A 16032-nucleotide genomic window follows, 5' to 3' on the forward strand; every position below is an offset into this window, starting at 1 on the left:
AAGTTTTAGTGCCTGAAAATATAGATCAGATATCAAGGTTCAAGAAACTACTACACAATTAATAATGTCTCACTCCAAAGATATCATGTCATAACTTCCTAGAGACAAAATAAACTGTAAAAATAAAATAGGCATTAGAGTTGCTTATTATTGTGCACTAGAAAGAAGGGATTGAGATACAGAGTCAATGAAACAGTGAAAATTGCACCTGCTGTGTTCAACTTTGATCTTAAGTGTCACCACCACACTGAAAAAGAAGTAACTGATGAATTTGCATTAGAACTGTGGGCATGATATATCACGCCAAATCCATTCCCAGGGCTGGCCAACCAAAATCAAATTACAAAGTCCCCCTTATTAAGGAATATTCAGTCCCATTCATTAAAAAAATAAAGAAGTCTGTGCAAGCCCTGATGGGCTGATAGCCTCAGGTATCCACATAGTCCTGCTGCAAGCTGCAGAACAGAGACAGAGTTTTATACCTCACATGAGGATGGACCTTCGCTGAAGGATCCACATAAACAACACTGAAGTTAAGTGCTCTATTAAATCCTCCAAGATCTAATCCTGACACTATCTGCTATACCTATGATAACATAGGATACTTTTCCTTTTAACATTCAGAAATCTGGGCAGAATGGAAAAGATGTCAAAGGCTGTTTATCAAAGCCACCATATCTGATTCAAAAATAGTGAGTGGTGCTGCCTGTGGAAGGTGATCCTCGAGGAGCATCAGTAAATGCCAGCTTTTAACTGAAGGATTTGACTTCAGAAAAACCATTCTTGCTAATCTCCAGTCAAGTTAAGAAAACAAAACAGAACACAAAATAACAACAGGTAATTGTTTTTAGGAAACAATTACACAGGTGGGTCTGGTAGCTTTTTAACCCCCTCACTCTCGTTCTCCAAACAAAAGGAAATTTTTAATGAACTTTCAGCCACGCAGGTTAAGTGAGCTGTAAGATGACACAGAAATTGAGCTATACAGGAATCCAAAATGCCTTAAATCTCCAGAATACTTCTCACCATAAGACAGACAAACAGATCACAAGAGAAACAGTTACCAAACTTTCAGGTCTGTTACAGAACCTCACCCACCACCTCCCGCAAGTTAAGAAATCACCTTTCCACTCGCCCTAAGCAATCAGACCTGCTACCCAGTGTGCAGCTCTGGAAAACCATAGCTCTACCAAGCAAAATGTTAAATATCTGCCCTCAAGCAACAGTTTAAGTAAAGCCTTTCATCTCCTCTTATTCCATCTGTTTGCATAGCTGCGAGCTCCAGGAACGTCGAGATCTCTCTCCCTTCTTTCTGCTTGATCTCAATGCCGAGGGAGTTCTCGCTTTCACAGCTGCAGTGCCTCCTCTTTCTCTTGGTGTGAAAAGGGAAGAGAGGAGGGCGGAGAAGGAGGCTGTTCACCAGGGCCCTTCTATCCCAGGATGCCATTTTATTAACTTCTCTTCTTTCACATACGGTATAATCAGCTCCACATCACAGCATTCAAGACAGACTCTGAGACAGTGAATATTTCCACTGAGGCTTTATAAGTGCTCTCAGGTGGTTCAAAACCTGCATGTCCTAGAGCCATTCTAGGATGCTTCCAGAACAACACATTCCACTTTTGGGGGTTTGTGTCATCTGGTCATCTGCCCCCCCATTCCCTAGCCCCCTCCCCCTTTTGTTTTTTAAATTTCTTTTACAAAAAAAAGGTACTATGCAGTGCTGTAGTACCAATGGGCTTTACAGGTGATTGTACAAGACAAGCCACATGCAGAGACAAAGTATTTCAAGAACCCAAATATATTGCTTTATTTCTGATTTTTCTCTAACCCTGGACTGTTTCCTAATGCTCTCCCAGCAGTATTTGCAAGCCTTTTTCCTGAAAGGGGTTAGATACAAATTGCAGATCTAATGAACACATATAAAAATAACAGTACTTTTCTGTAAAGTGAGTTTTGAAATCAGCTTAGACTGATGCAAAACCTTGTCTGGATAGTCCTGTTAGCATACCCTGACTTAGCTTGAGACAAATTCATTAAACTAAATTGATGCAAACTCAGGTTAAATGCATTCCAGAGCATGCATAGAAGATCTTGTCCCTGTTTGAATAAATAAAGTTAAAATCTGATGTCATTGAAAAGATGTGATTTATCATGGTAAAAAACTGATTTTAAGAATACACATAGGGAAAGGCATTTTGTTCATGGAGCACTAACAATTTTATTTTTCACTGGTAATGCAGGAGAACACCATTTGAAGGTGTGCAACATGCAAGGGAAATAGTAGGGTAAGAAGTAAAGAACATTTTATCACAGATGAACAGTAATCTTATTCCGACTTCAGCTTTCTTTAAACACTTGACTGACTTCTGTTGGTTTCTGTGGAACCATGTGTATACTAAAGTCAATGGTAATTTGCTTGTCAGAATTGAAGAGTATGAAAAACAAACAAGACTGTAGCTAAATAGTGAGAGGCCTTCACACCAGTAGGACACATCAAGCACCAGTGATAACCTAACTGGTGAAAATGAGTTCCCTGTTTATATTAATTTATATTCAGTAGGCAAGTACAACTAACCCAAATCTCAGCACAGTAGGGGGTTTTATGCCCTGTGCTTAAGATGAAAAATATCAGAAACTGAAAGCTAAACATAACAGACAACTATGCTTGCCCAGGCTGATTGGAAGAGGGGCTTTAAAAATGTTTATTTAATATATTAAAATGCTTGCTGTCAACACCTTTCATGCTATGTGCTTGAATATCCTTGATTAGGGTTTGTGCAGCTGTGGTTCTCATACTGAATTAATTTTGTAAATTGTGGTGAGACGAGAGAAGTTTTCCAGCTGTGTAATCATTAATTAACTTGGCTGCATTTGAGTGGCTCCAACCCATGCTTGTCTGTGAAATACTCAACTTAGATAAAACATCACTCTGCCTTCTGCGTGGTGTTTCTCACAGATTGAAAACTTCCTTCCTTTGTTTTTTTTGGTTTGCTTTTTTTCTTGTTTTGTTTTGTTGTGGGTTTTTTGTTTGTTTGTTTTTTTTAAGTAAAAGGAAATGGAAAGTGTTGCAGGATGATTTAGTAGATTAACTTTTTGCCTTTCTCATGCTTCTATAATTCTCACACAGAGGGGATACTTTGGATTTTAAGGGCTTGGGAAGAGTCACTTTCTCTTTTTATGCATTTCTGCAGTGCTAGTAACAAAAGGGCTCTAGCTTGTGGCTGTAATATAAAGTCTAAAAAAGCTTTTCAGGCTTTTCCAGAAAATTCATGTAGACAGGATACTGAAGACTTGCAGCAGAAGCAAGACAGAAGAGATTTAACTGGTCACTACCCAACTTCAATTTCTTGGGCAGTAAATACTTTGTGTATTGTTATTTGCACCTGAGAAGAGCTGCCCAGCCTCTAGTCTAGGGCCCACAATGAGAAAGGCATCATCTACTAAGCAACGTATTTGCATCTTACTAATAGGAAAATGATCTCTTCCTTAACAGAAAAAAATTGGTCAGAGCTGCATTCTGAGAAGTGAGCTACTTTAGGCCCCAAAATTTACAAGAGATAGTCAGGAGAAGCTGGACACATTGTATTTTCTTTCAAATAAATCCACAGTAATTTATGCCCTCATTTATTTGCTATCTTCTGGAAGTCAAATCATATTCTACGAAACAGGAGTCATAGAGGCAAACAAGTAGGTTAAAGACTTAAATTGCAAAATAAATTACAGTCAGAACCATTTATTTCATTATTCTTTCTCAATGCTAGCATGATGATAGATTAGATATTGCAAAGGGATTTTCTGGGAGGACTTAAATTTGCAACTTTCTGGTCAGAATTAGAATGGAGCAAGAGACTGAACCCTGACTGCCTTGACATCTCTAACTAGAATCTTCTTGAAAGCTCATTTACATCTAATTAAGCAACACTATTTTGTTACCTTACTCAAAGGCTTTTCCTTCCACCTCTACTAGGAAAGTGTCAGTCAAATGTTCTATAATGATCCTGACAAAGGTGGACATTTTGTCAGTAGGAATTACTATCTCGCTTTGCTCTAATAAGGTATGACTCTTCACCAGCTTGCAATTAAGCACAGTAGGCAATATTTATATTTTGCAACTGTTGTTATGCCTCCACAGTGATGTATGAGCCAGGACCTCAAATCAATATATGTATGACTGAACTTCAGATAATTGTTAGGTTCGTGGTAAGGTCAGAGTTTATTTACACATGAAAATGTTCATTAACATAGTTTTGATTCAGAAGGTACTTCAAAAGAATCTAGAATTACATTTCAGAAGAAAATCAAGTCCTGGATTTAAGTAATATCCAACTTGTATTTAAAAAACAAGTAACATCACTATGAGCATAAAAAGAAGAAATGTTGTTTTAAAATCTTCAGACATCTGTAAGAAAATAGTAATATGTACAGGGACTGACAAAAATCTGTTTTAGAAAAGTAGTAATTTAAAAGATACTCTTAACTCCCTTTGAAGTTGATGTTAAATACGTGCTTAACTTTTTGCCTACTTGGGGAATCACATCAGCAGCTTGCTAAATAATTTCTGCATGGGACTAATGAACAGTTAATTTAAAGAGGTACTTTTCCTAGAATAAGTCAAATCATAAGAAGAAGAGCTGCTCACCTACACAAACTGTCTAAATTCATTAGTCTTCAGTGGATCTCTCTGTTATTAAAACAAATTATAAGGATTCTTCTGTTTTCCTAACTGGCATCTTCAATGTATAGATTCACATGCTGAACAACCTTGGAGAGGGCACCCAAAAAGACTGGAGTAAAGCCAGATATTTTCCTTTGCAACTCAGGAGTATACTGCCAAACTCAACTCAAATGCACCAAATTACTTTTTGTTTCTTCTCAAAATTCTTTAGCTTAAAGTTTTCTCATTAATTATGGTATTTTAACAATTTACCTGAGAGGACATTCCATGACATGGATAAAGGATTGCTTTGTCATCCTCTTCGGCTCCCTGATCTAAGCAGTAGCCACTAGCTTTGCTGTTACGCACCTATTACCAGATCAGAAAGAAAACAGTTGTATTAGAAATTAATCTGTACGATGCATGTCCCATCTAGCTAAACCTTAGCTGCACTACAGCTACTGAAACAACTAGTATGGAAAACTGTTCTTTTACAAGAAACACATGCTTATTCTTAAGCTATGACAGGATCCCAAAAGTGAATTTGCTCCAGGAAGAGATTATTTGGACACCCTGCTGTCTCTACAGACCTTGGGTCAGAGTTATATTTTCGGCAATTACTCAAGGATCAAAATCCCATAAAATTCACTCTAAGAAACTGAGGCCAAATTTTGCTTCAAATTACCCTTGCGTAAATATAAATTTTGACCCTGTATGTTGAGAATGTGACTTCACCAAACAGCATAGGAACTACCCAGGATTGGTGTTGAATGTGGCACCCTTTTGTTTGCTTCTATTGCTTATATATATATATATATATATATATATAAAAGTCATATGAAAAAAATATTTTAACTGAGAATATAGTATATGAATATGTACAGAAGTGACATAAAGCACATTGTTGTGAAAGAATACAGCAATGATGAGCAGTGTAGAAAGGCTTTCAATTTATTTAAAGTATGGGTTCATAGGTCCAATGAAGTAAAAAATTCATGTGCCTCCCCAGACAAGAAGAATTTACAAGTCTATAAAAACGGGCTGGAGCTCTTGTGAAATTTCAGGCTTGCCTTTCTCTTCAAGCTAGAAGTAGTACACACATATTTTGGATAGATAAAACTTTTATAGGTATCTTAAACAAGAAGTTATTTAGCTGGACATTTTGAAACAGTCAACAAGTCAGTTTTGGTTTAGACTGTGAAGTATTTGGCTGGTTACCTCCATAATGTAGAAATAGCTGCTTCATGAGGTGCTGGAAAAATCAGTAAATAATCCTTCATATTGCAGTGTACAAGGGTAACAGGAAATCTGGTCAGATAAGGGGACTCACCAACAGTTAAATTTCAGGAGATTTATATTATGACTCAAGTACTATAAAGGCTGAAGAAGATTAAGACAGCTTTACGACACGGCTTTAAAAAAATGTGAATTGAGTCACTAGGAAATATATTTTTACTACTGTTTCAATCTGTTTCACATCTACTCAATACATTTATTTTTCTTTACATTCACTAAGATCCAGACATCTTTTCCCCCAAGAAAATAAGCAGAAGAGAAAGTATTTAATAACAAGCTTGATGTCATTTAGGATAAAACATCTAGTTTTTTCATTATGGGCGTGTAAGACTGAAAGGGAACTATGCCAGTTTATACTAGCTAAATAGCTTGTGTGGCTCCATTTTATTATAAATTTTAATGAGTTAGACACTTGCATCACTAAACTTCCTGTTTGACTCAAGAACCTTCTATGCGACCACTCAACAGAAACAAACTTCTTTTTAGAGCCCAGCTTGCTAACTGTCTGGTATAATTGACACAACATTGGCAGTTCTGCCAATGTTCTTTGCAGTTAACAGCCTTCTCAGAGCTGACAGTTACTAATAGCTGCTGTTGAATTTACTAAATGTCTTTCCTCAGTTACTGCCAGAGATAGTTATATTAGGATGCAAAGCGGTATTATGCAATAAAACTTGCACTTTGTATCAATATCTGAAGTGCCTGACTTATTTTTATATGAAGTCAATCAAATGGAACAGAAAGGAAGAATGTCCATTTAGTTGTCTTGTGTGAAAATATATTGCCTTTGGATTTAATTGTAGTTCAAGTAGACAATTAAAATGGAATCTTAAAAACATTATGCAGCAGGAGAGCTCCTAGAACTTCACCCCAGTTCACAGTCATAAGTAGTGACAGCAGTCCTTATATTATAGGCACATGATATAGATTTAAACAGTTACAGAAGGCATGTCTGACTTCTTTAAAGATTGGGGTCAGGCCTATGTGGGAGTTTTGAATGGCTCACAGAAAAGAAAGAAATGATCCAGACAGCTGAGGTGAACTGAAACATCTACACGTTTCTAACACGTTTGGATACATCATATTATTAGTGTTAGGTAACCTATCCACTCAGCTATCTCCAAGTAGGTGTTCCAAAGTCTTACTCAATACTGGTTCACAAGTGAAAATGAAGATACAGAATCTCAGCGCAAAGCAGTAAAACTGTTTTTCCTCTAATGACTTTTTCATAATGAGATAAAGAGCTGCCAATGGCAGCCTCACCTCATAATCTGAACAAGGATATTTTGCTTTTTATCCTGAACAAAGAAGATTGCAAAAAATTAACTAAGTGAATGTAATCCTTCAAATAGCTTGGTAAAACCCAAAAAAGGGGTGGTTCTTTATCTATAAATGATTCAGCAAACTCAGCTTTTCTCATTAACTGTAATTATTTTAGCTCTCTTGACTGCTGATGTTTTCTTGATGTCTGTGGATTCCTATTCGGGAAAACAATTACATCAAATTTATGTTCTCAGAGCTGCTCTATTTTAAAATGAAGGCCAAGGATGTTGTGTATCACTGTTAGTGAGAACAATTTCATCTGCTATGCTCCAATGACAGGGACAGTGCTTCTTAAAGCCACACTTTTTAGTGTTGATTAAAAGTAGAGGAGGGCATTTCTACTGCTACTACTGTGCTGACTTCAAATTGCTCTGTACATCCCGATACCCACCACTAAGATGAAAGGACTGCTCTAATGCAGCCATGATATATTTTCAAAGACATACAATACCTCTCCATAAGTGACTGTATTATTGTAAACCCTCATTTCAGGATAGACATTCTCCAAGTACCACTTAAAACTCCGGCACTGCAGTCGCTGTCGTAGAGCTATTCTTTCAGAAACGTCTCCAAAGTCAACTCCAGGGTTCTACAAAGCAGAAAAAGAATAAAGAAATCCCACTGCATTGACTTTAAGGTTGTTTTCTTTACTGAAACAAAATTGGAGTTCATTTTGTATACCAAGCTGTATTTCCCTCTCTTCTTTCTCTTTTGTAAGTAGCAGCTCATCAAACAGCTGCTGTTGAGAGCAGACAATAAATATTAATGAAAGTCAGTGGAAAAAGGATAACAAACAAGCAAAAAACAAACATAAATCAAAATAATAAGAATACAACTAGGAAGTTGTTACTTACAGCAATTCTAAATGTTTGCAATCAAACCTGAACTCCTTTTCTTTCAGATTCGTTAGGAATTTAGGCGGTAATTCTTATCTAAGATATAGCAGCTTGATCATGGTTTACTCTAGCAACAGCCTTGGGTATTCACTAATGTAAATGAGATCAGAACAGACCTGTTAAAACTTCAAAGCAGAGCTGCTCAAAAAGTCATTAAGCTCCATTAAACATTTGCATAGACCAGCATTCAGTTTTTACTGGAACTGGAGCTCATTTGCAGATTTGAGCCATAACATGCAGTTAAATTCAAAACCTTTATAAATCTACTTTAGAATTTAATTCATGTTTGAATACAAATCCCATGAAAAACACAGGATGGAAGAATCAAATCAATATGACCAAACCCAGACATTTAAAAAATGTCAGGTCCTGAGTTAGTGCCTGTTGGTTTAAACCATTATAAATCATTGCAGTTCAACATTAAGACAGTAAGAGTTACCTCATCTAAAAGTCTTTTCCGACACACTATGAATCAAATGGAGTGAAACTGGGGAGTTTTGCATGGAGCTCTTAGGTGCTTTGTACATTTCCTCCAGAAAGATTTCTGTATGTCTTACAAATTTTGTCCAATGCTGGGTTACAAGACAGCAGCAAATCTTAGCTCAGGGTTTATTAGAATCCCCAACAGATGCTGAGCTTTCAGGAGAGAATACAAGTGTAATACTGAACAGGTTTTTCTATTTGCTACATAAAGAGTTTTCTGTGCTCACTGCTGCTTGCTGATGCATACTTTGTCATGAGCTCTCTATGCAGCATCCATTCAAATGAATGTTAATTTACGTACTACTTCAGGCTACATGGAAGAAGAGCAATTGTTGGAGGTGTTTAGTACAATAAATCATTCAATATAAGATTCCTTTATCACCAAAATTGTCAAGGAATAGATCATAAGCAGGGGCTTACCAAATATTTGGTTAACTAAAATAAAGCTCTGCTGACCTGCTGCTGAAGGTTATAGGAATAGGATCTTGCAGATATGTCCAAAGATCATGTGCTAATCACGATGCACATTATGTACACGTCCTCAATAACTTGTGAGTTGTGAAAAACATGTTGCGAGTTATGAAAGGGTTAATTTGGATGGGTTTTGGTATGGGAGAAAACATGTATTTTACTTGCCTCCTTTCTGCCCTATTCTAAAACGGGGCAATACAGTGCTCTGCAGTGCCATTCCTGCCGAGCACGAGAGCAGCAAATTAAGCAGCTATGAAAATGCTGTGCTTACTTCTGTATTAGCTGCAGTCATCATGTGCAGGTTACAGTGTGATGGTACAAGAATGAGATGTTCACAGAATTTGGTGTGTGGACATACTGTTTTTAACCAGGCAGTAAGGTTTCTAGTTCTTCTGCAGAAGTTTTTTCTTAGGGCTTGTAACAGTACAGTACTTCTTAGTCATCTAGACTGAATACTACAGTGGAATAACTCTGTGAATGCTAAAATGAGCTTCCTTTTCCTGGGAGCTAATGGGGTTATTTTTTATGATACACATTTTATCAATCAATTTCTTTTATGGAAAGAAAATTTTAATGTTCAGTACTTCTGCTGATTTTATGTCTCTTAATGTAGATGTGCCTGTTGTTTTTGGTTTTTGTTTTTTTTTTTTTTTTTTTAAACACTGCTGTATAGCTTAGTGCCGAAAACAACATCCATAAGTGATTGGAGAGATTAAAAGAAAATCATGTTTTGGTGTAAATGCTTATTTAAATATCTTGTATTTTCTCAGAATTCATTTGCAGATGGCATCAAGAAAAATTTACCAAGGTTACTTGTTCATCTCTAATTTGATACCAACCATTTATCAAATGGAGGCAGACAGGGACAAAATGCCCCTAAAAACTTAGATGGACACTGCTTTGTCTTCCTCTTACTATCATGGAAATCTTCTGTGGGAAAGAAGTTATACAATATTGCTTTTTGTTAAGGCAAAGTAATTATCTGCAATTACCTCTCATGCCAAAAGAAGTCACCAAAACACATGCTTCACAGAGACCTTGCACAGTGTCCAGTACTGAACAGCAGTAAATGAAATTCAGACATGTGTAGATCACGTGACATTTTCAGCCATCACACAAAGAAGAATGAAACATTGCTCTTTTAGGTATATGCATTTTCAAAACTACAACAGGAATGAACAAGAATGGGTTTTGATATATTACCTAGGTACCAAAGTACAAGTAGATATTTAAGACAGACTAAATCCAATGAAGCCTTTGACAAGATTCCCATGACTTTGATGGGCTCTATGTTGTAGCTGAATATTCACGAAGAGACTGTGAGGTTGGCATGCTTTCCTGTTCTGATAGGAACATTCCTGTTTCCATTTACTTCAATCAGCTCTGGAAAACCCCTCATATAAGGGTTAACTAAACCATCATTACCTACTGATCAGAGTATGCTTTCCCTCAGCTGCTCTCCCTGTGCCCCTTCACATCAATAATTCGGATGCAAATACCACTAAAGAATACAGCAGCAGTCAGCTCCTACCTGATGGGATAGAACATCTATCTCTCCTCTCCAAGAATTACGCTCAGTAGAGATGTAGCATGTGATACACTTACACAATAAAGTGATAAATTGAACCTATAGTTTATCTAATATTTATATTACATGGATTCCTAGAGGTCTTGACCTGCCATCTATAATTCGTATGCACAGTAAGAAACAGAATGTGTCCACATTGCAACTCTCAGCCTGTAGACAATAAAGCTAGTCAATGTGCGATTCTTTTATCGCATGCTTTGTTTTTTATGCTGGTGAGGTCTACTGAGTCTCACAATGAATGATGATATTTATTTATGGACATTTCTGTAGCCCTCACCACTGTAGCATATGAACACCTCTGAGTTTAATGGCATCCCAAATTAACGACTCCTTCTGAGAAAGCACATAAACCTGAAACATCGTGCTCTAGTTAAATTATAAATTTGTGTCACTGCTCCTGAGCGTACAACAAAACTTACACTGAGGAAGAAAGTTTATATGGCAGAACTCTCGGTATTAAGCATGAAGCAGCACGAAAGCACTTTTCCCCTAAGCTTACCCCACTTTGTACAACTGTAATAATGCCCTTCACCTCAAAGGGCTAACTAGGAACAGCCATCCAGGTTTCTGCCTCTGTTCAGGTGAGAGCGTGACCTTTACTTACTGCCATGGGGATGTTCCACGCCATGTAAACATGTGACTTGAAGTCATCCATCCAGACCTCTGCAGCCCGCAGGGCATTGCGCTTTGCATAGTAATCAATGTCGTTGTTGTAGGGTTTCTTTGTGCGTTCAATATGTGCCACGCGAGAACAGGGTAACACCTCCATGCTTCCTCCGCACTGCCAGACCTGGGAGATTGGGAGGAAAAACAATTACATTATTTTTTCTTTCTTTTTTTTTTTTTTTTTTTTTTTTAAATTTATTTTTAGGATGGTCCAGCTGCTTCTTTTCAGATGCTGTATGCAGAGTGTTCCCTAGTCATAGATGGGTACTATCGACTGAATCGGAACAAGTGCCCGATGTACCTGCTCTGGAGGTGAAACTCCTCTCTCTGCACACTGACTACAGTGAGTCCGAGGTGAACCCAGCTGTCTATGTTAGGTACATAAGCTCACATGCCATAATATCTAAGTCCTTCCCCATAATGTCACTGTTCTTGGAACCATTAGGCAGAAGACAAATCATAAGGTGGTAATGTCTTATCCTAGGGACTAATTTAATCTAGTGCTTGTTCCTGAAACTTCCACAAAAAAATCAGTTGTATCATCTCTGGCTGTGTTTGGCACTGTAAAGGTGGTGATTACTGTATCAGCTCTCTAAATCAACTAACAAACTTTTAATAGTTTAAAAGTGCATCAGATTTTTCTAGCAGTCACATTTAGTGTATGTAAGTATCTCAGGTGACATATTCCACACCAGAACCTTTTATGTGGGGATATGAACATTACCCTTGGGAAAGAGAAGGAAACAAATTACCCACATGCACAATACCAACAGAAAAATAAGCATGGAAACACACTTATTTTCTCATTATGGAAACTCAGACTTTGACCGTGAGTCAGTCAATTATTATATTCTTTTTCTAATCTAGGCCCTGCAGGCTTCACTGATTTTCAGCACAGCAGTTCCTCCTTCACAAACATGCTTTGCCCTACCTTCGTCAGTAAGAAACAAGCACTGACTTACCTGGTCGGTACAGGACGTCCCATGGAAATTTTACCCAAGAATAAAGACACGAGTGTTAGCACAGGATTTCTTGCTGAATCTGGCCATTAACCAAAATGTGTGTTTATTTAGCAAGAGAGGTTACTGCCACACTTGGCAGTGGATGTGAGCACAGCAAATGCATTTCTTACCCAGTGCTCCTACACCCTCTCAGCTGCTTACCTGCCAGGCAGCGAGGGGAGGAGAAACCCCTAGTGCAGCTCTTCCGTACACCTTTACCTGCAGCTGGGTCACATAAGAAGCAATAAATGACCACTTATCTCCCTATCCTCAAGCTGATAAAGATGGATAGAAGGGGCTGAGGGGAAACTGTATCACCCAGCCTTCCCAGACGTCACTTCACCCACACAGTGCAATTTTTTCCAGTTGATTATTTACTGTCTGAACTCTGTGGTGGGAAACAAAAAGAACTTGTCTCTCTGAATCAGTGAGATCTGGAGTGATGCAGGGTGGGTGAAGCTTACGTGTTTCAGTTCCCTCAGGTCTGCATCAAGCACTACAGTCTACCTGAAAGAAATAAAAGATATTAAAATATAAGCAATAATCTATTGCTTTCCAAGGTTGCCTTTTTCTGAGCATAAAAGCTCATTTTGATACCAGATGCAGTCCAGAACAATACTGGGGCAATTCTCCACCTAATCTGACTTCTCAGAGACAAAGATAAATGTCTTAGGAAGTAAGGACAGATAAAATAATTTTATCCAGTTTGGCTTTTTTTTTTTTTTAAAAATGTTTACCTTAATACTTGGGTAATATTTATTTGTTGCTTTCCAAAAAGTTCTGTATAACTCACTGGCCACTGGAATTTACATTTGATAAAAGAAAGACATGGAAAACCACACTGCTCATAAATTTGGCCTGACATATGATGAGGGTTTCAGAAGTGCTACAAAAAAGAAAGGAATTAATTGATTTTCATCAGCAGTCCACTTTAGTATACTGCTACTTTTCCAACCCATTCTCGAAGTCAGCTATTTAATGCACAGCACATTTTTCTTTCGCTTGATATGGCTAATGACCTTGTAATTTTTATTTATATGTTTTGGTAGCAAGGGCAAAGACATTATCTGAGTGACAGATTTATTTCTTTCAGATGCTAGTGCTCACGCAAACCTGAAGAGGAAAAGGTACTAACTGCAACATTAAGGGAAACAGTTTAGCTCATCTGTAAATTCAACACATTTATTTCTCAGTGATAAATTCTCCCCAGATGAAATCCACAGGGAACTCATACACATGGCTTTGAAGAAAACACACAAAAAAAAGGCAGCAGCAGCCTCAGGCCATATAATGGTCACCCCGTCAGCCAGGATCTTCGGTGCTCAGCAGTCAGCGTGAATTTGCACTGTGGTGTGACCACCCCATCTGCAGTCATCTAGATTGCTTTGCATTTACATTCAACTACTTATTTCCTCTACCTCTGCCCCCCTTTTGCTCTTTAAAGAGACAAAATCTGCTGAAGAGGGGGACGGACAGATGGACAGACGGAATGAGCCAGGAAATATTCAAGGAAATTTTACTTTCTATGAAGATGTTAATTTACCCCAGATGACTTGTTTTTTGGGAAATGGGTAACTTTTAACACCAGTGGGAGATGTTTCCCAGGATAAGGATGGGGTTTCCAATACCAGAGAAAGAGAACTGGATGTACAGCATCCGGGAGGAGGAGGCAGTTAGACAGTCATGTATCACCAGGCATACACCATCACGGAACCATTTCTCCATATCCCAGCTAAATGCCACAGCTGCTCAACCATGAGTCATTTCTTCTCGGGCCAGACAAGGTCTCCTGGGACACTTCATAAGGATTAGTTGCTGTTCCATGGCGCATGAACATGGCACTCTATCCCCACACCCTTTCAGTGCACTGCTAAGTACGGACTGAAGCTCTTGTCTTTTCCCTTTCCAGCCCAATGATTACTAAACTTACACAAAATTAGAGTTTCAGTGGTACAACCAAATATGTGCACCCATAACTGGACAAGATCCCAGTAGTTAAAAGCAGCCATGTGAAATTTAGATGAAGACTTGTGCCTGAATCCAGAGGATGGGGAGGTTTAGCAGCACCTTCTCCCCACAGGAGACAGAACTGAAAGACACACATGATTCAGAAAACCATTGCCTGTCTGCCTCTAACTACAAGAAGTCTCTGAAATACAGTGAAGGATGGAAGAATGAGGAAAGTTTTACCGCATGAAACAGATCAGAGAGCAGCAAGTCAGTGGCTGCCCCTGAAACTGGCTGATTCTCCTCCTCTTTTCATCCTCAAAGCTGAATTTAATGACCCATTTAACAACAACCCATTTCTTTCCACATCTATGAAATTCTGCCAGAAAAATAATTACATGCATCTACATTGCATTTATCAAACAGAGTTCTTAAACTGCCTTACTATGGGAAGCAAACTATTTCTACCTGTGAGCATAAAATGATGCCCAAGTCCCTCCAAATTGATGTTTCAGGCAATCAGAGGAAACCAACTTCCATATCTATGACTCATCTTCTGGGATAACAACAAATTTCCAGTCCAAGTTATTCCTCTCATACTGAGTTGCCAACATTAAATGTGTGTTTCAAGGTTCATTTCCTGAGAACGCTGAAGTTGGAATGGTCTCTCCGAGCTGCTCCCTACAAGGGCGCGCATCCCTGGGAAGTGCACTCAGCCGCCTCTCCCCATGGAGAGGCAAATCCCCAGTACGAGCATCACAGCGCGCACTCATCACACATCTGGCATCACAGCACGCACTCATTAAACCCATGCTGCCGAGCAATGGGCTCCACTAAAGGTAAGGTGGTACAGGCTCAAAAGATGCCCTGGGCTGGGCACAGAAGTAGCTCCAGCTGATCAGCAGCAGCGAAGCAAACAGGCTTCTGCTTCGTGTGCTCCTCAACTCAGCGCAGCTGCTACAGCCCAGGGACTTGGCTTTGCCTCTGTGAGCACCACACTGTGCAATGTTTTAAGACATGATCAACTAATTCCAAGAGACACTCAATTTATTTGCTAATTGTCGTTAATTTCTAATTTCCGTATTGCTCTTTAGGCTGCTATAAACAAAACTGATGGCAATATAAATGTTACCATAGCCGTGTTACCTTAGCATTTTTACTGCTAATTATCTCAATCAACTTTTCTATAAACAGACACATTAAGTATTAAGAAGAACAAGTACCCACATCATGAGTAAATTACAAACTGAGTGATAATGTTCATGGTTTGCACTACAATGATTTACTGGCACTAATGATTAGCTATTCCTGTACACCTGAGATATGGCTGCCCTACAGAAAAGTGTTTACCATGTATTATACAGTAGTCAATCGGACATCATATTCTATGCATCAAAGAAAAACGGAGGTGAGATAGTGTCTTGTCTACCATGACCTAAACTGCATCACCAAGGTTCTCTGAATGCAGCTTGGGTCCGTGATTTAGAAAGGCTAATAAATTGCTATCTTTTAACTCTTGCTGAACAAGAAGAAATTTTTTGAGGAAATACATTTTACCACAAGTCCTTGTTGTTGAAGGTCCAAACCACCATTTTTGATAGGATTTTAAAAGAATTTTGGTTTCTAAAAAAGATCCAGAAGAGGTCTTAAAATAACTGTCTTTTGGGTTTTTTTTGGGATGAAATTATTAGGAAGTACAGTTTC

General features: G+C 38.3%; 1 protein-coding gene across 4 annotated transcripts in view; it reads right to left on the reverse strand.

Annotated features, from left to right (window-relative positions):
• Positions 1–16032, reverse strand: part of GALNT9 (polypeptide N-acetylgalactosaminyltransferase 9) — a 158823-nt gene that overhangs the window by 9929 nt on the left and 132862 nt on the right. For all 4 annotated transcript variants that reach the window (XM_033008245.2, XM_033008247.2, XM_033008249.2 and 1 more), the window contains 3 exons: positions 11319–11504; positions 7728–7865; positions 4931–5026 (listed from right to left, as the gene is read on the reverse strand). In XM_033008245.2, coding sequence (XP_032864136.2) covers positions 4931–5026; positions 7728–7865; positions 11319–11504 — 420 coding nt within the window. The remainder of the gene's footprint in view (positions 1–4930; positions 5027–7727; positions 7866–11318; positions 11505–16032) is intronic.

This window comes from Tyto alba, unplaced genomic scaffold, assembly GCF_018691265.1.
Source record: "Tyto alba isolate M040663 unplaced genomic scaffold, T.alba_DEE_v4.0 Super-Scaffold_44, whole genome shotgun sequence".
Lineage (NCBI taxonomy): Eukaryota > Metazoa > Chordata > Aves > Strigiformes > Tytonidae > Tyto > Tyto alba.